The sequence below is a fragment of the Dendrobates tinctorius genome, unplaced genomic scaffold (assembly GCF_039654945.1).
Source record: "Dendrobates tinctorius isolate UK_male_01 unplaced genomic scaffold, ASM3965494v1 ptg000250l, whole genome shotgun sequence".
NCBI lineage: Eukaryota > Metazoa > Chordata > Amphibia > Anura > Dendrobatidae > Dendrobates > Dendrobates tinctorius.
In genome coordinates this window covers 43,327,180-43,351,735 of record NW_027361917.1, presented here as the reverse complement: position 1 = coordinate 43,351,735, position 24,556 = coordinate 43,327,180, and the positions used below count along the sequence as shown (strand labels likewise).

The 24,556-nt window shown below is 43.5% G+C and overlaps 1 protein-coding gene across 2 annotated transcripts in view; it reads left to right on the top strand.

The window, feature by feature from the left end:
• MTHFD1L (methylenetetrahydrofolate dehydrogenase (NADP+ dependent) 1 like) overlaps window positions 1–24,556 on the top strand; it is a 346,407-nt gene that overhangs the window by 176,487 nt on the left and 145,364 nt on the right. For both annotated transcript variants that reach the window (XM_073557652.1, XM_073557653.1), the window contains exons 21-23: window positions 12,579–12,718; window positions 19,018–19,059; window positions 23,302–23,402. In XM_073557652.1, coding sequence (XP_073413753.1) covers window positions 12,579–12,718; window positions 19,018–19,059; window positions 23,302–23,402 — 283 coding nt within the window. The remainder of the gene's footprint in view (window positions 1–12,578; window positions 12,719–19,017; window positions 19,060–23,301; window positions 23,403–24,556) is intronic.

Sequence of the window (24,556 nt, the reverse complement as noted above, 5' to 3'; positions counted from 1 at the left end):
CCTGATGCAATGGACTGCCTAAGAAGTTATATTTTTATTTAGTCTTATATTACTCTGTTATATGCTGTTTTTTTAAGAATTTGTGGTCCTTATGGGGCCTTAGTCTGAGTACGGATAAGGGAAAATGCAAAGTGCTGTGGGGTTATATCCTGTCAAATGCGGGTAGTGAAAAGGAACTGAAGCGCCTGCTGAATGGGGTGGAAGGGTTCGACAGTACCCTTACTTGTTGCACCCTTGGTTCAGCCCAAGGAACTGTTGGAGGGTGTTCTTTGGGGGGAGGGGGGAGGGATTGGGTTCAAAATGTCCTTTGGCATACTTGTACATTTCAATATTGGCTATGGTACGGCCGGGGGGGAGATGGTAGGCAATATGCTATGGTACGATAATGGCTGATTTTAAGATACTTAGTTGGAATATCAGGGGGTTGAAGTCGCCGGTAAAACGACAGGCCATATTCTCCTTCATAACGGACCAGAAGCCGGCGGTTGTTTGTTTGCAGGAGACGCATCTCACACAGACGCTGGGAATCCTGGATAAGAGATGGGTACAGGCGGGCTTTCACTCTACTCATTCCCAATACTCTAGGGGGGTTAGTATATTGATTCACTCCAGGACTCAATTTAAGTGCCACCGGGTGGTGGTGGACACAGAGGGGCAATTTGTCCTTTTATCTTGTACAATCTTTTCCACCCCACTGGTGTTGATATCTATATATATACCTCCGCCTTATAGCAGTAGAGTTATCTATAAAGTTCTTGCCATTCTGAGAGATTTTCCGGGGGTTCCGCATATGGTGGTGGGAGATTTTAATAATATTCTGGATTCACATTGGGACAGGGGTAGCCATGAACCTCTGAGGCTGGGAGGTAATCTTACGCCATTTGTGGTGCTCGTGTGGGAGATAGCTTTGACCGACTTGTGGAGATGCCGTAACCCTGGTGTCCGTCAATTCTCGTGCTTCTCCTCTACTCACTCCTCCCTGTCTCTTCTCTCATCGATCTGGCCCTGGGTGATGATCTTATGCTGGGAAAAACTTTAGAGGTTAAATATTTGGCGCGAACGTTATCTGATCATTCGCCTGTTTCAGTCATGCTTGGGGGACAGGAGGAATGATAGACCTCTCTGGCGCCTCAACCCGTTTTGGCTGCAGCTAATCGATAAGAATAACGGCTTTATCCCTGAGTTGCAGGAATATCTTAGTTTTAATAGAGGCTCGGTGTCATGGTCACGTATGTCAGGACGCAGATGATGTCGCAAGGCGAACCCATAACACACGTGACCCTGGATACACCGCCTCCAGTGGGGCGAATTTAAATAATAAAGCGTGCAGGTGGATACGCCGCCTCCACTTGGCGGATTTAGGTATTACACGCCATGCATACATATATCTGGAAACACCGCCTCCAGTAAGGCGCATTTAAATAATAAAGGGGGAACCTGGGTAACTTTAACAATGGTGGGCCCTGCGATAGGGAATGGAGAAATGGAGACCTCCTGCACTCCCCTGAGCCAGTGTCCCTACACTCCTCACATTCCCTAAACAGGCTCCGCACCTGTCGCCGCATGCGTACCTTAACGCCCTTGCTCGCCCTGAGCCTAAACCCTCACTAGGGAATAGGTCGGTGCGGAGACTAATCCCACCACTGCACTAACAACACACATGAGGAAAGAGACAATACAGGGAAACCACCACTTATCTTTGCTCTGTTGCGTGCGCTCCTAGCAACAGAGCCCACCACCTGTGTGCATCTTCTCCTCCACCCTGATCCATCACATAACTGGATCCGTCACCATCGTGCAGCCTGGGAGCAGAGTCCATCACCACTTGCAGCAGTCCAGTACACAGAGTCCCAAGATGAGTCCAGCCTCTGCCAAGAATCCAAGCATGCTCGAGTCCAGTTCTCAGCAACCAAGTAGAGCATGCTGAGTGCAACTCTCTTCCAAGTCGCCACTCCTCCAAGCCATGCCCGCACTTCCCGCCGACACCACAAACTGCGACTCCACCAAGCCATGCCAGTCCTTCCTGCAGACACCATTAGCTGGCACTCATCCTCTCTGGCTGACTGCGCAGGACTCCTATCCCACTCCATCCTTCCACCAGGCTCTCCAACAACTCAGAAAGAAATATCACCAGCGGTGAGTGAACCCCCTAAGCACACCTTTATAGGGAGTCACACCTGATCCCTAATTAAGTGAACATTAACCTAAACCTATGGTGCGATACCGCTAACCACCACCGGGGACAGTCAAAACACCTTTGAACTCAACCAAAGTAAAAAAAGTTCACTTTGTGCTTTTAATACCGCCAGATCCAACACTGGATCATGACAGTCGGCTTCTAGTGGGATCGTCTGGGAGGCCTTAAAGGCGTACTTAAGGGGAATGTACATACGAGAGATTTCTAAAATAAAGACCGCCTCCAGGGCAAAATCACAACTTGTATTCAGGGAACTGGAGGATGCGGAAAGGGCCCTTGCAACACAGAGCACACCTGACACTCGGAAGCGATTGGGGGAGGCGCAGTCAAAGGTGACCAAACAGACATTAGAGGCGGCGGCGCAAAAACGGCTGTTTCAATCTACTCAATATTTTGAGAGTGCGGAAAGTGTGGGGCATTTGCTTTCTGTCGTGACATCGGCACAGAGAGGGTCTGCGACTATAGCGGGTCTTCAGGATGTGAATGGGAGACTACTCACTGACGCACCGGGGATTTTAAAAATTCTAGAGACTTTTTATGCTGACTTATATTCCTCACATGCTAGGGCCCCGACAGAGGATGTTGTTGCCTTTTTGGAGGCTGCCAATCTCCCAAGGTTGACTCCTGAGGACAGACACTTTCTAGATAGACCTCTAAGTCTGGACGAGTTGGAGGAGGCTCTGGGAACCATGTCCAATGGTAAGGCACCTGGGGTAGATGGGTTGCCAGCTGAGGTATACAAACGGTATAGAACGGTGTTGCTCCCTGCTCTATTGACAGTGTTTAATGATAGTTTGGAACGGGGTGTTCTCCCACCGTCTATGCGAGAAGCTGTCATTGCCGTGCTGTTGAAAAAGGATAAGGACCCAACTCTGCCCGCGTCGTATAGGCCCATCTCCCTGTTGACGCTAGACATTAAACTTTTAGCGAAGGTCCTGGCCATTCGACTCTCAAAGGTAGTAGCTGTGTTAATACACCCCGATCAGACAGGGTTTATGCCCAACAAATCGACTGCTATGAATATTAGGAGATTATATCTGAATATGCAGGTGAGGGCTGATAATGCCGGGAAGAGGGTGGTTCTGTCCCTAGACGCCGCTAAGGCATTTGATAGTGTGGAGTGGGACTATTTATGGGCGACGCTTCAATGTATGGGCTTTGGCCCGGGCTTTATTGGCTGGGTCAAGCTCTTGTACTCGGAGCCGAGTGCTCGGCTGAGGGCTAATGGTCAGTTGTCTAATCCTTTTTCACTTCATAGAGGAACAAGGCAGGGATGCCCTTTATCCCCGCTGCTGTTTGCTCTCGCGGTGGAGCCATTGGCCTCCAGGGTAAGATTGGATGCTGGCATAGAGGGATTCCGGTATGGGGAGCATGAGGAGAAGGTAGCACTCTATGCGGATGACCTGTTATTTTTAGCGGACGCGGACAGATCATTACAAAACACGATGACACTTCTTGGGGCATTTGGGGAGGTCTCGGGTCTGGTTATTAACTGGGAGAAGTCTGCGCTCCTCCCACTGGACTCAAGCTCCTGCAGTGTGGTAGGTGTGCCTGTTGCAACGTCCCTTCAATATTTGGGCATAAGAATATCCAATAAGCTGACAGACTAAGAGAGCCTAAATCTTGTTCCGCTGTTGGACAGGATCAAACAGAAGGTTAAGGCCTGGGCAAAGTTACACCTCTCTGTTGTGGGAAGAGTGAATCTGTTGAAGATGGTAGTTATGCCGCAACTCTTGTATGTCCTTCATAACTCCCCTGTCTGGCTTCCCCAGAACAGGTTTCATAAAATTAATATGATTTTTAGAGAGCTCATCTGGCTGAAACAAGGCACGAGAATTAAACTTGAACACTTGCAAAAACCTAAAGATGAGGGGGGACTTGCGTTGCCCAACCCATGGCTTTATTTTCTGTCTTCCCAATGCCAGCATGTAGCAGGAGGAATGGAGGGCGAGTTGGTGGATTTGGTGGGAGGTCAGAAGATCCTTCAATTCTTAGTGGGACGGGGATCACTGGTGTCGAGCCTGGAGTCGGGTAGATTTCGATCCCTTGCATTCAGGTTCCCTACGGTGCTTCTAATGGTTAGGGTATGGGATAAGCTGAGGCAGCTGAGAGGAATACGCGGTCTTACAAAGTACTCCCCCATATGGGACAATCCGCATTTGCCATGTATGAAAACGCTCAGAGGCTTTGCTCACTGGAGGCGGATTGGCATTTGGTGGGTGTCGTATCTGGTGGAGGGAGGGGTTTTTAAAACTTTCGAGCAATTGGGACGGGAATTTCCCCTCCAACGCTCTGTTTTATCAATATTTGCAGCTGCGTCACGCATATATGGTGCAGAGCAAAAAAGTTGACCTAACCATACACCACGACGTCCTTATCCATAGGCTTGGTATGCAGGGGTCCACCAGGTGACTGATTTCAATGGTGTATGGTGGCTTACTTGGACAGGTCCTGTCAAGGCATCCTATTGGCGCACTGACAAAGTGGGAACAACAGCTGGGTACGATATCAGCGGAACAGTGGGACTCGATTCTACAGATGATTCCCAGATTATCTCTTAGTGAGCCTGGCCGCCTGTCTCAGCTATATATCCTCTATAGGACATACAGGTCTCCCGAATGGTTATTCAGTAGAGGGTTGCGATTGGATTCGAGATGCCCCAGGTGCACGATGGACAATGCGGACATTTTACATATGATGTGGACATGCTCTTGCCTGCAAATATTCTGGATCGTGGTCCTTGGCCTTATACACTTGGTCACGGGACAGGATATTCCCAGGGACCCCACGATTTGTGTTTTGGGTTATGTTGATGAGGTGGGAGGGGATCAATACCTTAAAATTGCTGTGGCCAGAATGCTATTTGTGGCCCGAAAGCTGATAGCTTATCACTGGATTTCTGCCAAAATCCCCTCAAGAAAAGAATACATTAATAGGTTGAACCAAATATTATATAGGGAAAAGTTTGTGTACCTTAGGAGGGGTGTGCCGCATATTTTCGGGAAAATATGGGAGGGATGGTTGAAGGTTCCCAGCCTGGCTGCCTCGAATCTCCTAGATTAATGGGTGGGCCCTGGAGGTGGTCTCCTGTCGGTTGTTGCTCACCATTTCTCATATGATATGGTTGTGTGATGGAATTGGGTTTATTCGCTATGTACCAGTCCATATGCCATCGGACAAAGGGAGGGGGGTGTTATGGGGGAAGGGAATGTTTGACAACATGTTGTAAGTTGTACATGCCTGTCATTTCTAAAACTTTTAATAAAAACTATCTGATTAAAAAAAACTTCAGACGGGCCCGGACATGTACAGGCTTAAGCAGTGGGACACGTCTGGCACTGCAGGATCTGAGTCCATGGTGGCGTAGTGTGTTACTTATGGTAGGCCTTGTTACATTGGTCCCAGCTCTCTGCAGTTCATTCACTAGGTCCCCCCGCGTGGTTCTGGGATTTTTGCTCACCGTTCTTGTGATCATTCTGACCCCACGGGGTGGGATTTTGCGTGGAGCACCAGATCGAGGGAGATTATCAGTGGTCTTGTATGTCTTCCATTTTCTAATTATTGCTCCCACAGTTGATTTCTTCACTCCAAGCTGGTTGGCTATTGCAGATTCAGTCTTCCCAGCCTGGTGCAGGGCTACAATTTTGTTTCTGGTGTCCTTTGACAGCTCTTTGGTCTTCACCATAGTGGAGTTTGGAGTCAGACTGTTTGAGGGTGTGCACAGGTGTCTTTTTATACTGATAACAAGTTTAAACAGGTGCCATTACTACAGGTAATGAGTGGAGGAAAGAGGAGACTCTTAAAGAAGAAGTTACAGGTCTGTGAGAGCCAGAAATCTTGATTGCTTGTTTCTGACCAAATACTTATTTTCCACCATAATATGCAAATAAAATGAAAAAAAAAAACAGACAATGTGATTTTCTGGATTTTTTTTTTTCTCGGTTTGTCTCCCATAGTTGAGGTCTACCTATGATGTAAATTACAGACGCCTCTCATCTTTTTAAGTGGTGGAACTTGCACTATTGCTGACTGACTAAATATTTTTTGCCCCACTGTATATGTTCAGCTTTACTCCTGAAGTCTTAACATATGTCAGCCAAACCTGTGACTTTCACTGGCTAATTATTGTGTGTGTGTGTGGGGGGGAATCTCGATTATCTCTATCATTGACCCATGTTGTTGAAAGGAATAACTTGATCTGTTGCAATTTGGCAAACTTTCTATAAAGGATTCGTCCACAGGCTTTTTTCAGAGGTGCTTCCGACAAGGATTTTAAGTGGCCACCCTTTTTATACTTTGACAATCTGCCAGGTTCACATGTAAGTGATACCATAGAAAGTATGCAAATGGCTCCTCAGCCGAAAGAAGAATGTGTGAATAAATAAATTCCTTAATAAACCCTTCCATTTTTTTTCCTTTGTTAAATATTGTAGTTTTAAATCCAGTAAGTGGCATGTCTGGTATGTACAGGCGGCGTAAACTGTATTTCATATATCCAGACTTTACATTGGGCGTCTGCCCATCTGCTTTGCTATGTTTTAGTATGACAGACACCAGATGACCGCCCCTTAAGTCTACTGAAAACAAAAGTCAAGCTTTGACATCAACCTTTGTGGCCATGTTTCTGGTTCTTATCACGGTCAATGTAGTATGTGTAAGAAAGCAGGTTCAACACGCAAAGTCTCATCAACTGACTTTAAAACGTTACCCCACCATGTCGTTGTTGCTTCTTGTAAGTATGCTAGGTATTCACTTCACAGGGAATTTTTACTGCCTGTTTTGAAGACTTTTTAAGGAGTTGACGTATGTGTGAGAATCGGAATGTGTCATCCTATCAGATTTTTGTGTATAAAAAAAAAAAATGTTTTGTATGTTACATTCTTAATGAATAATTAGATATCTTGCAATTTTCATACTGACCAATGGGTCTTTTTTAGACTATAACTTCCGTTTTTGAGGCAATTCACATATACATTAGCCGTAATAAACAGACCTCAACCCAATCTTTTCTTTTGAAGCATCTAATAAGTGTGTGCAAGGGTCACTGTAAAGGGAGGCGGAGCAGGGTCCACTGCCACATCGCCTATTGTGATTAGTGGATCCTGTGTCATCAGCTGTATACAGAGGTATTACCCATCCTACTTCTATTGAGAATATGGATGGAACCTTGCTGAAAACTGTCCCTGAAAATAGGAAGTCACAGTCTAAGATCTCGCCAGAGGCTAGTCTCAAAATTGCAAGTGCACGGCAGAGCACTTCTGTCATTAGTCTATGGCCCAGTCGGTGCATACATCCGGGTCCTGTTTTGCGGGGGGATTCCAGACGTATACCCCGACTGAGACACACAAAGCAGTGTGAAAGCTCCCTTATACAAGAGAAATCCACATTTTTCTTATATACTGTATTTTTCAGACTATAAGACTCACTTTTTTTCTCCCAAATTTGGGAGGAAAATGGAGGGGTGTTTTATAGTCTGAATGTAGCTTACCGGGGAGGTGGCGTTGGTTGAGCAGGGTCACCGTTGCAGGAAGCCGGTGGTGGCTGGAGTGGGGCGATGCTGTGGACTCTGGGCTAGGAGGAGGGGGCGTCCTGGTGAACGAGGCACACATTGACCTCAGAGTAGGCTTCAGGAAAATGGTGCTTGTTAGCGCTTGTACAGATTTAGTTCTCATCATTGAGCCAAGATATCAAGCTGTGCATGTGCCTCCTCCGGTGCAATATTACTGAAGACCGCCGCGAGATCAGTGTGCGCAGTGGGGACTTAACTCTCGCTTCGCACTGCCGGTAAACGTCCTCCTGCTAGCCCATGATCCGCAGCATCGCTGCGACCCTGCTCCTGCCTCCTATGACCCCGCTCCACGGACCCCTGACATAAATGATCCTGAGGATGGGTTAAAAATTCTTCTTTTCCTATCTTTGCCCTCTAAACTTGGGGTGCGTCTTATTGTCCGGGAGTCTTCCAATCCAAAAAATACGGTAAATGAGCTGTTCAGGACTATGGGCCGGGTACAGATGTGCATGAGAATCTGCCCCCTACCTGAGCTTATTGTACATGTTAGCCGATATCACTTGTCGTTTGCCGCTAGTTGCTCGGCCGAACATACAAGTTGTCATTGTTTTACTTTGAAGTTATGGGTGCAGCGTTGAATGTAAACAGTTGAGGCTGGCTATACATGTACTGGCACATTAAGGTTTGACTTCAATAACTGCGCAAGAAAACCTGATTGAAATAATTTCTTCAGAGTTTTTTTTTTTTTTTTGAGATGGCACTGTAACGGTCTCTAGATGCAGCTGCAACACCAACATGGGGCAAAAAATGTTTTGTTCTCGATCAATCGTAAAATTTGGTAACAAAAAAGGAAGGTGACAAAAGGGAAACGTGATTAGTCCCAGAAAGACCTCAAAGCGCCAGATAAAAAAAACAAAAACTAAAAGCAAAAATGTCTTAAAAATTAAATGCACACTAAAATAAATGAAAATCAAAGTTGAGGAAATGGGAGTTGTTTTTTTTTTTTGTCGAATTGAAAGAAGATTGGTTGAAATTAGTTTGCACGTAGATAAGTCTAATGAAAACCCCATCCTAAAGCCCCCGTTACACACGGTGAGATCGCTAGCAATATCGCTGAAGCGACAACGATTTTGTGACGCAACAGTGACATCGCTAGCGATCTCGCTAAGTGTGACACGCGGAAACGACCGGCTCCCTGCTGCGATGTCGCTGATCGTGCACGAACGTTCAGGATCATTTTTTGATCGCTGGCGTCACGCTGACCAGCATGCATCGCTGTTTGACGCCCCTTATCAACGACGAGCGACCTCGTTGGCGACTCCGAACCCATATAGATAGCGTTGAAGGACGCCTATTTAAAGTCTGAATCGCTATTATAGACAGTGTGTGACACGGTACCAACGATCGCCGTGGTCGTTAGTGATATCGCTGATTCGTCGTTATGAAGATCGGCCTGTATGACTGCTTACTAGCAATGCACAAACGATCTTAGCCAGATCGTATCGTTGTTGGAATCGTTGGTGCGTCGCTACGTGTAACGGTACCCTAACACCTCAACAGAAGAGAACAAGGTTGGGCTGAGGGCTACACTACCAAGCAGCTGTTCTCACTCTGGGGGGCTTGGTCTTGTCTCCAGTGTAATACTACATTTGATCTGTAGTGGGCACTGCAACAGCTAGATACTCTAGCAAAGCAGCAATCTGCTTATCTCTATGGTGGGTGTCAACCCTTTAAGCCCCAGAAAAGATTTGTCTGACCCATGTCTACATTCTAAATTGATGTTCCAGCAAACAACTTGGTGCTTGTATGATGACCGTCACATTATCGCCTCTCTGGAAATGAATTGCTTCAGAGTTCACCATCTTTCGCAGGTTTTAAGCGCTTTCTTTCCTGACTTTGCAAATATCCAGCTGGACGGAGACACTTTTGTTTAGAGGCAGAGAAGTGGAGCGAGCTGTGCGCACTTTCCTTTTCCCCTTGCATTGTTCACACACTTGAGCCCTGTGTCCTGGTGCTAATTATTGGAGCAAGGCAAGCAAATATGGCCCACAATGATTTGTGATCATGAATTTCACCTCGCCTTTTGCTCTGCAGCTGACCTAATGCCCGTGAAATCCCAGCCGTGTACAGAATTTTGATAGACTTTTTAGATGTCATATTTGGAAATATTCATGGAAAGTAAATGTTGGGGTGCATGGCCTGTAACTCAAAACATTATAATAAAGGTTTATTCACCTCTTCATAGATTCATAGATGGATAATGCATGTAAAAATAAACATTTTTGCAATAATTTTACAGCTGTTCTTGTGATTTTTAACGCTTTTTTCCGGTGTCTGTATTAACATGCAGGGCTTTCCTGCCCACCTGTCAACAGGTTGGCGCTACTTGTTTTAAAGGAGTCTCTGGGAAATTGGCATTAATAACTTTACTACAGGGAGCAAATCAGACTGACTGCCAACCAGCTGTAGTTGAACATATGATCACAGCACCCATCTGAATGAGTGGACATCTTGTAGCGAGCTACATCCTGCCTTCCAGAGTGGGAACTGCTGTTTAGTGGTGGTCCAGCTGGTGTTCAGAGAGGGTGATCTCAATTTATAGTCTCTTTGCTCCTAGTAGGGCAAATGGCCATCGATTTGTATCAACCCTTCTTGCAAATACAGCTCTGGCAAAAAATTAAGAGACCACCACATCCAAACCCTGTCATGAGCAGCCCAATCTCAAAACCTGAACCCCATTGAAAACCTCTGGAATGTAATCAAGAGGATGATGGATAGTCACAAGCTATGAAACAAAGAAGAACTGCTTAAATTTTTGCGCCAGAAGCAATGTGAAAGGCTGGTGTAAAGCATGCCAAGACGCATGAAAGCTGTTTTTAAAAATCATGGTTATTCCACAAAATATTGATTTCTGAACTCTTCCTGAGTTAAAACATTAGTATTGTTGTTTCTAAATGATTATGAACTTGTTTTATTAGCATTATTTGAGGTCTGAAAGCACTTGGGTTTTTTTTTTTTTTTTATAATTTTTACCATTTCTCCTTTTCAGGAAAAAAAAAAAAATACAAAATGTATTGCTTGGAAATTCGGAGGCATGTTGTCAGAAGTTTGTAGACTAAAAGAACAATTTACATTTTACTCAAAAATATACATATAAAGAGAAAAATCAGACTGAACATTTGGAAGTGGTCTCGTAATTTTTGCCAGAGCTGTATATGGCACCGTAATGGCGTAGCCTTAGTACTTCTTGAGAGATTTCATTACAAATTTTGCTATTTGCACTCCGTCATTGAGGGGAGGACACAACAGTCCGTAATAGTCAAAATTGATCGCAACCAATTTTGTATAGCTGGTTTACGTTGTGTCCTGTGTTAACACCCGTCAGCGTGGTGATTGTTTAAGCCTTTTCATTTAATAGTTTTTTATGATGGCCCTTTTTTAATGGTTTCCTTGATCTAGTACTCTGCAACACTGTAGTGAACCCTCAGATGTCCCCCGGGGCCACATTTGTTGATATTTTCCTTGGCACTTGAATTGGGAAAGAGGAAATAATATAGCAGTGAGTGTGGTGTGTATATGATTATAGGCAGGTTTCCAAGTAGAATAGTTTGGCTCCCTGCATTGTTTTCTTCTCATTTTTCCTCCGCTTCGTTTCCTATGCAGTGTGCTTGCCTTCATCCTTGCAGCTTTAGAACTGTATCCTGTTTCCTTCCTTCATCCAACGGTTGACGTTCTTGGAGCGGTACTTGTCAGGTTGTCTGTTACTAAAAAACGCCGTCATAATTTTAACAATTTCATTTGTGAAAACCTTTCCTGTATTGCTATGACTCATAAGTTGAATTTGGTATTTGCTGTTCCTACTAGTGATGAGCGAGTGTACTCATTGCTTGTGTTTTTCAGAGCATGCTCGGGTGTCCTCCCGAGTATTTTGGGGTGCTCGGAGGTTTACTTTTCGTTGTCTCAGCTGCATGATTTGCGACTTGTAGACAGGCTGAATACATGTGGGAATTCCCTAACAGGCATTCCACACATGTATTCGAGCTGTCTAGCAGTCGAAATCATGCAACGAGTATACTCACTCATCACTAGTCCCTACCTCTCACTATGAATAATTTTTAGCCTGTGTGTCTTTGGCGTGCTCAAAAAATGTTTGTGTCTTTGCGGCTGCATGTCTCGCGGCTGTCAGGCAACAAGTGCAAGGATTGACTAACAAGTAGTGGAATTGCATGTGTTTTTTTGAGGATCCGTTTTTTTCCCCATTGACTTGCATTAATGGCGGATTGTGACGGATTGCTGTCCGTTGCATCCGTTTTTTTTTGAGGATCCGCCAAAGGTTGCTGTCCGTCACCATCCTCAAAGATTTCAAAACGGAGCTTGTAACGTTTTTTTCTCTGGCGGATCCTCCAGACACTCATTTAACCCGAAATTCTTTCTGGGTGCCGGACAAAAATGTCTCTCTGTCTCTCTCTCTCTCTCTCTCTCTCTCTCTCTCTCTCTCTCTCTCTCTCTCCTTTAAATTTCCTCATCCCAGCCAGCATTTCCTTTAAATTTCCTCATTTTCAGGATCCGTCTCAAAATGGATCCTGTGCCATCCGTTCACATCAGTTAAGAACGGATCCGCTTGTCTGACTTTTTGGCGGATTTCAACTGATGCAAAAAACTGAAGTGTGAAAGAGGCCTAAGTGAACACATTTGCAAAACTCGTCATGATGGGACTGCCCCTTTTTAAATAAGCTTTTTTTCGATGCTGAAATGAAGGACTACAAAGCTGGGATTTGTTAAAAATAAATACATTAATTAAAAATATGGTTTGTCAAATGGCTGAGTAATGAAAATTTTTTTTTTTGTTTTTTCTCTTTTTTTCACTTATAGTGACTGAAGCTGGTTTTGGTGCAGACATTGGAATGGAGAAGTTCTTTAACATTAAATGCAGAGCCTCCGGCTTGGTTCCCAATGCAGTTGTGCTTGTGGCTACCATTAGGGCTTTGAAGATGCATGGAGGAGGACCCAATGTAAGTAGTTTCCAAAAAAATTTTTCCTGCCCTGTATGATTGTAAGAGGTTTATTAAAATATTTCACAAAGTGTCAGTAAATAGTTAGTGGTATAATGAACTTGCTGTTCATTTCTTAAAGTGGGTTTCCCACCAACAAAAGTACATTTTAATCAATAGATCTTGGAATATTAATAAGTTCCACAATTGAATCGTATTTAAAAATAATGTTCCTGTGCTGAGATAATCTTATAAATGTGCCCCTGCTGGGTAATGGCCATGTCTGACTGTACAGGGACATGGTCTGATCATGCTACCTGCCTCGGAGTAACCCTTGACTCTGCCCTGTCCATAAAATCGCACATCCAAGCTCTCTCCACCTCCTGTCGCCTACAGCTCAAAAATATTTCTAGAATCCGTCCCTTCCTCAACCCTCAATCTACTAAAATGCTTGTGCATGCCCTCATCATCTCCCGCCTCGACTATTGCAACATCCTTTTCTGTGGCCTCCCTGCTAACACCCTTACAACTCTCCAGTCCATCCTCAACTCTGCCACGCGACTAACTCATCTCTCTCCTCGCTACTCCTCTGCTTTTCCCCTCTGCAAATCTCTTCACTGGCTCCCATTCCCTCAGCGTATCCAATTCAAATTACTAATACTGACCTACAAGGCCATCTACAACCTGTCTCCTCCATACATCTCTGAACTAATCTCCTGATACCTTCCCTCACGTAATCTCCGGTCCTCCCAAGACCTCCTTCTCTCCTCCACACTTATTCGCTCCTCACCCAACCGCCTCCAAGACTTCTCCCAAATAGTCCCCATCCTATGGAATTCCCTGCCCCAACACGTCCGGCTATCAACCACACTCGGATCCTTCATATGGAACCTGAATACTCATCTCTTCAGGAAAGCCTACAGCCTGCAATGATCCCTGCTGCCTCCTCACCACTAGTGGAGCTACCGCCTCACCATCACTGGAGCTGTAGCGACTCCCCAACCTACTGTCTCCTTCCCCACCATCCTGTAGCATGTAAGCCCGAAAGGGCAGGGTCCTCTCTCCCCCCTCTATATCAGTCTGTGATTGTTAGTTTGTTTATTGTAAGTGATAAATGTAATTTGTATGTAACACCTTCTCATGTACAGCACCATGAAACCAATGGTGCTTTATAAATAAATAATAATAATACTACAGCTCCTGGGCAGGGGTGGAAACAAGAGTGTGTAGAGACAGGATAGCATGGAATCACAGCTGATTGTTTGTTTGGGTTTTTTTTTTTTGTTTTTTTATTGAGTAAAACTTTTCCCTGATCGTTTTTAAACAATTTTTTACGTAAAATTCTGTGCTGTAATGTCTGTATCCTCTCTTTTGGTTTCTCCCCTGTTCAGGAGCTGTGGTATGATCAGACCATGCTCCTGTACGGTCAGACACAGCCGTTACACAGTACACAGCAGGGGCACATTTATAAGATTGTCTCAGCACAGGTCATTAACGTCCAAAACACCCTGGGGGGGGGGGGGGGTAAAGAGGTTAATATTCCCTGCTGAGCTTTGATTTTGAAGTTACTGGGTCCCCAACAAACACTCTCCATGCATGTGTTTTGACGGTCACACAACCGTGACACATGCAGCTGCGGTGCCAAACAGCTGATCATCGGGAGCGCTCCAGGTATCCAGGTTGATGTCCAGCTATTTGGTATACGCTATAGCTATTCGGAAAAGGAGTTATCCAAAGCTATTCGCTCATCCCTAGTTGCATGCAAAGTCCACGTTGCAGGTGATAAAATTCTGAAGGGAATATACTGTATATATATTTGCAGTGAGCAACCCCTATTAGCTGCAAGAGACCAGAATTTGACCATATTTGAAGGGGTTGTCTAGTATAGATAACTGATTTTTATATACCTTTTAGGGTTCATTCAGATGTATGTGGTATTTCACATCTGCAAAAAAGTCCACGTTTCATCCGTATCTTGGATCCGAGTTACATCAGTGTCTGGTCCATGTATCCATTTTTACAATCATGTTTGTTAGTGAAAATTACAAATAATAAGATAAACAAATTCCAAAGTTTCTATTTATTACAATGTTACTTATGGCCAGCACATTGACATCCGTGTTCTGTCTGTGATTTTCACGCATTGGTAGACTTTTATGGGTAATTTTTGTTCCGTGACTCCAATAAAAAATGAACATGTCTCCGTGATATTTTTGAAGACACACGGTCTGCAAAGAAGACCTGACGTGAATGGCACTATAGAGGGTACATGTTCTAGAATGAGAATCACAGAACATGTGCGAGGCTCACTAATGTCTGAATAAGGCCTTAGGGCAGGCTGATTTAATAGACTTGAGGTCCTTGATTCTGCATATTTTTGGGGCTATACTGGGGAGCAATTATAAAGGTTGTCTTTTACTCTTCTGTATTACACAAAAGCCCATTGATTTGAATAGTGTAATACTTAGTTTCCCCTGTGGTGGCGCTGTTAAACATTTATGCCAGGCTTCTCCACATTATAGCTGATCACTGGGGATCCCAGCAGGGTGACACTTTTTTCTTTCTGTCAAAGAACCTTTCTAACTACCATAGTTTGGATTGTCCAGTTGACTGGTATTGCTTGAATGTCATTTACAGTAATTTTAGAATCATAGAATCGTAGAGTTGGAAGGGACCTCCTGGGCCATCTGGTCCAACCCCCTGCTCAAAGCAGGATTCGCTAAATCATCCCAGTCAGATGTCTGTCCAGCCTCTGTTTGAAGACTTCCATTGAAGGAGAACTCGCCACTTCTCGTGGCAGCCTGTTACACTCATTGATCACTGTCAAAAAGTTTTTTCTAATATCCAATCTGTGTCTCCTCCCATTCAGTTTCATCCCATTGCTTCTAGTCTTTCCTTGTGCAAATGAGAATAAAGTTGATCCTTCTACAATGTGACAGCCCTTTAGATATTTGTAGACAGCAATTAAGTCTCCTCTCAGTCTTCTCTTTTGCAAACTAAACATTCCCAAATCCTGCAACCTTTCCTCATAAGACAGGGTTTGCAGACCGGTCACCATTCTGGTCGCTCTTTTCTGAACTTGCTCCAGTTTGTTGATGTCTTTTTTAAAATGTGGTGCCCAAAACTGGACACAATATTCCAGATGAGGTCTGACCAAAGAGGAGTAGAGGGAAATAATGACTTCACGTGATCTAGACTGTATGCTTCTGTTAATACATCCTAGAACTGCATTTGCCTTTTTTGCTGCTGCATCACACTGTTGACTCATATTCAGTCTGTGATCTATTAGTATACCCAAGTCTTTTTCACATGTGCTGTCACTTAGCCCTATTCCTCCCATTCTATATATGCTTTTTTCATTTTTTATTGCCCAGATGTAGTACTTTGCATTTCTCCCTGTTAAAAACCATTCTGTTAGTTACTGCCCACTTCTCCAGTTTATTTAAATCTTTTTGAATCCTCTCTCTCTCTTCTCTAGTATTAGCTATCCCTCCTAGCTTTGTGTCATCAGCAAATTTAATCAGTTTACCCTCAATTCCTTCATCTAAATCGTTGATAAAGATGTTGAACAATACAGGGCCCAGGACAGAGCCCTGTGGTACCCCACTTGAGACATTCTTCCAACTGGATGTGCAGCCATTTACGACCACTCTTTGGGTCCGATCACTAAGCCAGTTATGAATCCACCTAACAGTTGCCTTGTCCATTCCATACTTAGTCATTTTTTTCAATAAGGATTGTATGAGAGACTTTGTCAAATGCTTTGCTGAAGTCAAGATATACTATATCTACAGCATTTCCTTGATCCACCCAATCAGTGATACCGTCATAGAAGGAAATTAAGTTAGTCTGACATGACTTATTAGTTACAAACCCATGCTGACTCTGTTTGATCACTTCATTCTTATCCAGGTATTGACTTAAATGTTGTTTAATAATTTGTTCAAAGATCTTTCCTGGTATAGAAGTCAGACTCACCGGCCTATAGTTGCCTGGGTCCACCTTCTTCCCCTTTTTGAAGATAGGAACAACATTTGCTCTTCTCCAGTCTTCTGGCACTTCTCCTGTTCTCCAAGAATTTTCAAAGATTATGGAGAGTGGTTCAGAAATTTCTTCTGCTATCTCCTTCAGTACTCTGGGGTGTAATTCATCTGGACCTGGAGACTTGAATTCATTTAGGTTAGCTAAGTGTTTCCTCACTATCTTTCTGTTTATAGATATCCTGGATTCTTCTATTCCCTTAATAGGACAGTGAATAACAGTTGGTGTTACATTTCCTTTCTGAGAGAAAACAGATGCAAAATAGGAATTTAAAAGTTCAGCCTTCTCAACATCCTGTCTTACCATTTCATCATTTTCATCCTGTAAAAATCCTATAGCATCTTTGACTTTTCTTTTACTTTTGACATATCCCCAAAATCCTTTATTATTGCTTTTGACATCTCTTGCAAGCCTCAATTCATTTTCAGCTTTAGCTAATCTGATTTGTGCCCTGCAGGTTCTGCAGACAGCATTATATTCTTCTTTAGATATGCCTCCCTCTTTCCATTTTATAAACATTTTTTTCTTCCTTTTTAGCATGTGCTTAAGTTCTGTGTTCACCCATCCTGGTTTCCTTAAATGCTTCCTATTCTTCCCTCTTTTCGGAATTGTTAACAACTGTGCTTTGAGAATTTCATTTTTCAAGATTTCCCATCCTTCCTGGACATTTTTGTCTTTAAGGATATCCAGCCATTGGATCCCTCCAATTATCTTTCTGAATCCCTTAAAATCTGCCTTTCTGAAATCTAACCTTGACGTCTGAGTCTTCACAGGTCTTCCACCTCTAGTTATCCAAAATTCTAAAATAGCATGGTCGCTACCTCCTAGGGTCCCAGCCACTTTTACCTCCTCAACCATTTCCTCCCTGTTTATAAGGATTAGATCCAAGGTAGCAGTTCCCCTTGTTTTCTCCCCTACCTTTTGGAAGATAAAGTTGTCAGCAAGAGAGGATAAGAATTTCCTTGACCTGTTAGTTTTGCCTGAGAGAGATTCCCAACAAATGTCTGGATAGTTGAAATCTCCCATGACAACTATGTCATATTTTTTGGAGAACTTGGCCATTTGATGCATAAAGAGTTCATCCATATCTTCAGCTTGCACAGGCGGCCTGTAGTAAATGCCTACAATGGTGTCCTTTCCATTGTTCTGTCCTTGTATTCTTACCCAAACAGTTTCCACAGAACTCCCAGTCTCTGAAGCTTCAATCTCTGTGCAGATATACGCGTTTCTAACATACAATGCAACACCCCCTCCTCGTTTATCAAGTCTGTTTCTTGCAAATAAGTTGTATCCTTCTAGTCTTGTATTCCAATCATGTGTATCGTCCCACCAAGTTTCAGTGATTCCAATGACATCATATTTCTTTTCCTGTGTTAGTAGTTCCAGTTCTCCTTGTTTGTTGCCCATGCTTTGTGCATTAGTATAGAAACATTTTAGTTTGTGATTGGTTTCTCTTTCTCCAATATTTTTATTAATTAGATTCTTTCGTCTTTGTTCTTCCTTTCCACTTCTAATAGCAGAGTTCTCAATAGCATTTGTCAGGTGTATGGCTTTTTCTGGTCTTTTGCTTCCCTTCCCATGTTGTTCTAGTTTAAAGCTCTCCTTACAAGTGTAGCAAGGCAACTTCCAAATACATGCTTTCCAGTCTTCGTAAGGTGCACCCCATCTCTAGCAAGTAGTCCATCGTATAAGTAGTTCACTCCGTGATCCAGAAATCCAAATCGTTGCTGACGGCACCATCGACGTAGCCAGTTGTTCACCTGCAGAATCTTATTCCACCTCCTTGTTCCATGGCCATCCACTGGGAGGATGGAAGAGAAGACCACCTGCGCTCCCAGTTCTTTCACTTTCTTGCCTAAGTCTTCAAAGTCTCTGCAGATGGTTTCCAGGTCGTTTCTTGCGGTGTCATTTGTCCCCACATGTAGTAGCAGGAATGGGTAGTCATCTGTAGGTCTGAAGAGTCCTGATATCCTGTCAGACACATCTTTAATTTTTGCACCTGGAAGACAGCACATTTCTCTTGAAGAAATTTTTGCTGAGAAGTGAACTATAAAGTGGTGATAATGGTTACCTGTGTACAGCAAAAAATGTGCCCCCAATGAAATAAAAAATGTGAGACGATATATTGTCAGACTTACTATTGTATTAGAGGTCCAAAAGAAAAAAGTCCTTGTTAACGTATTCATATGGGCTTTATATTTAAAAATGGTACGTTGGCTTTTTTTATTGTATAGGTATCTCTAAATGTGAGCTTACAATGTGGTGTCATTTTGTTTTAGGTCACTGCCGGGGCTCCTCTAGCAAAGGAATACACAGAGGAGGTGATGTATATTTTTGTTACGTTGTGAAGGATCTATTATCCTTTCGGGGCCTGTGCCATCTGACAGGTCTTAAAAGACAATCCAAGACACTATTAAAGTATTTATTTTAATAGGATTATATTGAGGGATTGCAATTTAATTTGCCTTACTGTGAAGTATATGGAAAAGTATCATTTGCCATTGTCACGTGGCCACGTTCTCAGGAATTATTGTGCAAGCCAGTTTTCTTGGAAACGAGTAGCCTATCTGTAGTCTCGAGGAATGGTTGATTTTGCGCAGTGTTAGTGTGTCAGAGTTCTTTTAATCAGGCAGTTGTGCATATTGCCACAAAATGGGTCTGCACATCTATAGTAGTCAATTACTATGCAGGTGCACAAATAACACTATGGCCAATTTATAGGGTGGGCCATTCTCATGGATACACCTAAATAAAATGGGAATGGTTGGTGATATCAACTTCCTGCTTGTGGCACACTAGTATATGGGAGGGTGGAAACGTTTCAAGATGGGTTGTGACCATGGTGGCCATTTTGAAGTCGGCCATTTTGGATCCAACTTTATTTTTTCCAATGGGAAGAGGGTCATGTGACACATCAAACTTATTGAGAATTTCACAAGAAAAACAATGGTGTGCTTGGTTTTAATGTAACTTTATTCTTTCATGAGTTATTTACAAGTGTATGACCACTTATAAAATGTTTTCAAAGTGCTGCCCATTGTGTTGGATTGTCAATGCAACCCTCTTCTCCCACTCTTGACACACTGATAGCAACACCGAAGAAGAAATACTAGCACCGGCTTCCAGTATATCCGTTGCTTCAGATGCTGCACATCTAGTATCTTCACAACAGCAATTGCCTTCAGTTGACCCCAAAGATAAAAGTATAAGGGAGTCTGATCGGGAGACCTTGGTGGCCATTCAAGTGGCCCACGACAACCAATCCACTTTTCACTAAACTGTTCATGTAGGAATGCTCGGACCTGACACCCACAATTGATGGTGTGGTATATGGGGTACAAAGATAGTGGGGCCATTCTTCATCAGTGGAAACCTCAATGCCACTGGAAATCTGAAATTGCTACATGATTATGTGTTGCCCTCTTTATGCACGTAAGATGGCGCGTTCCCTGAGTTTTTCCAGCAAGATGGTGCACCACCACATTATAGGTGTCAGGTCCGAGCATTCCTACAAAGAATCTGACCCCCTTTAGACTAGTATTTCTTCTGCGGTGTTGCTATCAGTCAAGAGAGAGAGAAGAGGGTTGCATTGACAATCCAACACAATGGGCAGCACTTTGAAGTTACAATCGACTTTAATCTCAACCCCTTTAATGATCAGTATAGTGGTATTATAAATGTATATGCTTGTAATATTTGGTTATGGTTTGATGGTATATATCTGTAATACTGCAGTATTATTTTGATATTATTTAATCTTATATAGCAATATTATTGGCATTATTAGAAACATTGGTTTTGTAATAAATCTTGATTTTCTCCAGGCAGGGTAATATTTGTAATATTTCCCCATCTGGTGTTTGGGGGCGAGGACAGCATGGGCCTCTCTGATTTAAAAAGCCAGGGCTGAATTTCAGTCCAGTCCGTCCCTGCCTACAGTGAAATATGGTGGTGGCAGCATCCTGCTGTGGGGATGATTTTAGGCAGCAGGGACAGGGAAAATGGTCCAAGTCGAGGGGAGGGGGAAGATGGATGTGTTACAAAATACAGGGTATTCTGTAGCAAAACCTATTTCAGTCTGTCAGTGATTTGAGACTGGGACGGAGGTTCAACTTCCAAAAATGCAGTGACCCAAAGCATACTGCTAAAGCAACACTCAAGTGGTTTAAGAGGAAACGTGTAAATGTTCTGGAGTGGCCTAGTCAAAGCCAAGACCTTAAACCAATTGAGAATCTGTGGTGAGACTTGAAGATTGCTGATCACCAGACGAAACCATTTAACTTGAAGGAGCTGGAGCAGTTTTGCCTTAAGGAATGGGCAAGATGTGGAAAGATCAGAGACTTATCCAAAGCCACTTGCAGCTGCAATTGCTGCTAAAGGAGGCTCTACGAAGTACTGACTTTAGGGGGTGAATATGCACACTGAAGTTTTAATTTATGTTGTCCTATTTATTGTTTGCTTCAGAATAAAAAGAAAACCAAATGTTTACAGTTGTAGGGTTGTTCTTTACACTAACTGAAGCAAACTCTCTATAAAAGAAAAAATTGTGAAATTCCAGGTTGCAAGGTAGAAAAATACACAAAAAATGCCAAGTGGGGTGAATACTTTCGCAAGCCACTGTAAATATAGCAGTATCTCCAACCTCGGTATTCCAAACAGCAGCTCACACTTGTATTATAGGGAACCTGTCACCAGAAATAATGCTATTAACCTGCAGATATGGGCTTAATTTGCAGGTTAATAGCATTATTAACCTTCCCGGACCCTGCACTTAACCGAATGCAGTGGGAAGAAAATGACATTTATACTCCCCTGCAGCATTCGATTGAAGTCATGGAGGCGGTGCCGCTGGTTCAATCACAGTTCTGATTTTAGAGAGCGGCTGCTGTAACCACGCCTCGGACCTTACTGTCTCTGGCTCTGCATTGGGGCTCAGCTGTCAGGCGGCTGGTCACTGAACCAGCGGCGCCCCCCGCCTCCATGACTGAAACGTAGAGCTGGTTGGGAGAATAAATTTCATTTTCTCCCCGCTGCATTCTACGTTCAGACGGTGGACAGTATAATAATGGTACTAACTGCTGGTTTATAGCGTTACTTCTGGTGACAGGTTCCCTTTAAACGTGTTCATCCAACAAACACCTCTGTTTGACCCCAGCACACCTCTCCGCAAAGCAGACTATCCAACAACTCTGCCTTCCTCCATACTGCTCAGTTAACCCAGCTGCTGTTACTAGGCCTGTAGACCACTGATTGATCATAAATTCCACTCTTCCCAGCCACATTCTTTTGGTTTCTAAAAAAAACGAAACCCCAAATCCAATCCTATTAAGCCCTCTCCCTAACCTAGTGTCACTGGTGCAGCTTACGTTACCGACACATCTGCCATCCAGGACCTCGCCTCCTGCTTTACCGACACACATCTACCATCCAGGACCTCGCCTCCTGCTTTACCGACACACATCTACCATCCAGGACCTCGCCTCCTGCTTTACCGACACACATCTACCATCCAGGACCTCGCCTCCTGCTTTACCGACACACATCTACCATCCAGGACCTCGCCTCCTGCTTTACCGACACACATCTACCATCCAGGACCTCGCCTCCTGCTTTACCGACACACATCTACCATCCAGGACCTCGCCTCCTGCTTTACCGACACACTTCTACCATCCAGGACCTCGCCTCCTGCTTTACCGACACACATCTACCATCCAGGACCTGGCCTCCTGCTTTACCGACACACATCTACCATTCATGACCTGGCCTCCTGCTTTACCGACACACATCTACCATCCAGGACCTTGCCTCCTGCTTTACCGTCACACATCTACCATTCATGACCTGGCCTCCTGCTTTACCGACACACATCTACCATCCAGGACCTCGCCTCCTGCTTTACCGACACACATCTACCATCCAGGACCTCGCCTCCTGCTTTCCCACTCTAGCGTCTTTATTGTTTGTACATATCCCCCTTAATTCTAAAGTGCTGCAGAATTTCTTGGCGCTGTATAGATATTTATTATTATTTTATGAGGCACTGAAGTGATTAAGTTTTGGTTTTCCAGATGTGGACATCCCTTTTTAGCATATAATATCAATCTAAGATATGTATTAAGAATTTAGTTGGACATGAGATTTTTTTCGAACACATCCTGAACCCTAAGTACGAAGATATTAAACTATTGCTCATAATTTGTTGAATACAGTGAAGTATAATTCTATACAATGTGTACTCTGCCAATGTCCTTATTTTGCCTTCCTCGAAATCCACTGTAGTCAGAGCTGTGACTTAGAACAAGTCATCCACCATTACTTGCGTGGTATAATATTGCACTGGCGTAATGATATCAATGTGATATTTGGCAACAGATTGGTAGCAGGTCTCATGCAGCATGCTTGAGAGCCTCAGCCTAGCCATATGTTCAGGCATTAGCTACGCTTAACACAAGTAATTAATAATTCACATTTGGCATAGAAACAATGACTTTTTTTGCTGTCCAGAACAGGCACATGATCTGTGTATATAGAGGAAATTCATCTTTCTTGTCTACCTACAGAATCTCCAGCTGGTTCAGGATGGCTGCTGCAATTTACAGAAGCAGATCCAAATCGCTCAGCACTTTGGTGTTCCAGTTGTGGTCGCATTAAATACTTTCAAGTAAGTTGTACAGTCTGAAATGTTGCATTAGTGATAAGCGAACGTGCTCGGAAAAGGTGTTTTCTGAGCATGCTCTGGTGCTAACAGCATCTTCAGTGTGCTCGATCAACATGTTCGAGTCCCATCGCCTACATGTCTTGTTGCTATTCGACAGCTGCAACACATGCAGGGATGGCCTAACAAACAGGGAATCCATGCAAGTGTTGCTGCTGTCGAACAGCAGTGAGAGCTGCAGATGCAGGCACTCAATCATATTATTCGAACATGCAGAAGACACTCGGTTAGCACCCGCTCATCACTAATTATTATTAAATATTGGTTAAAAGAAGTTGCACCCAAGGCTAAAGCAGTGTACCACACATCGGCCTGTTCAATGACTCCCTGTAGGTGATGAATATAGATTAATTCTAGAAAGTAGGCCAATGTTTCGGCGCGTGGAACTCCCCCCTACTACTAAGTACTGAGAACTAAACAATAAATCTTCATCTTGCAAATCTCAAGTGCAAGTTTGGGATTTACAAGACGTTATTGTGACAATCGAAGTATGCATAAATCTGTGCAGCTCATGTGTACCAGAGGGAACCTGTCGCTAGGTTAGTGAATTTAAAACTGTGTTGTCTCCAAGAAAGATCAAACTTGGGTACAGTCCTTTCAAAGTAAGGCTAAGTTAACACTGGCGTATGGCTGGTCTGCGTATGGCTGCGCACGTCCTCCCTTAAGCTCTGCATACATGCATTTCTCCAGAATCTGCCTCTTGATATTATGCACTGTAGATGGTGGGATATTCAAAGTTTTTGCACTTTTACTTTGAGAAACAGGTTTCTGAAATTGTTCCACAATTTTTAAAAGCAGTTCGGATTGGTGAACTGCTGACCATCTTTGCATTTGAGAGACTCTGCCTCTGTATCATGCTCTTTTTATAGCTAGTCATGTGACTTAGTTGAAAATTGACCCTCTGGCTGTTTATCATTAGTACCACGTAATTTTTCAGCCTTTTGTTAATCCTGTCCCAACTTTTTTCAGATTTGTTCCTCCCTTCAGTTTCTAAAGGAGTTTATTTATTTCGAATAAAATGGGAAAATTGTCAACTTTTGATATCTGTTCTGTATTCTGTTTTGAAAAATAAATGTTAGTAAAAAAATTCCAAATCCTTG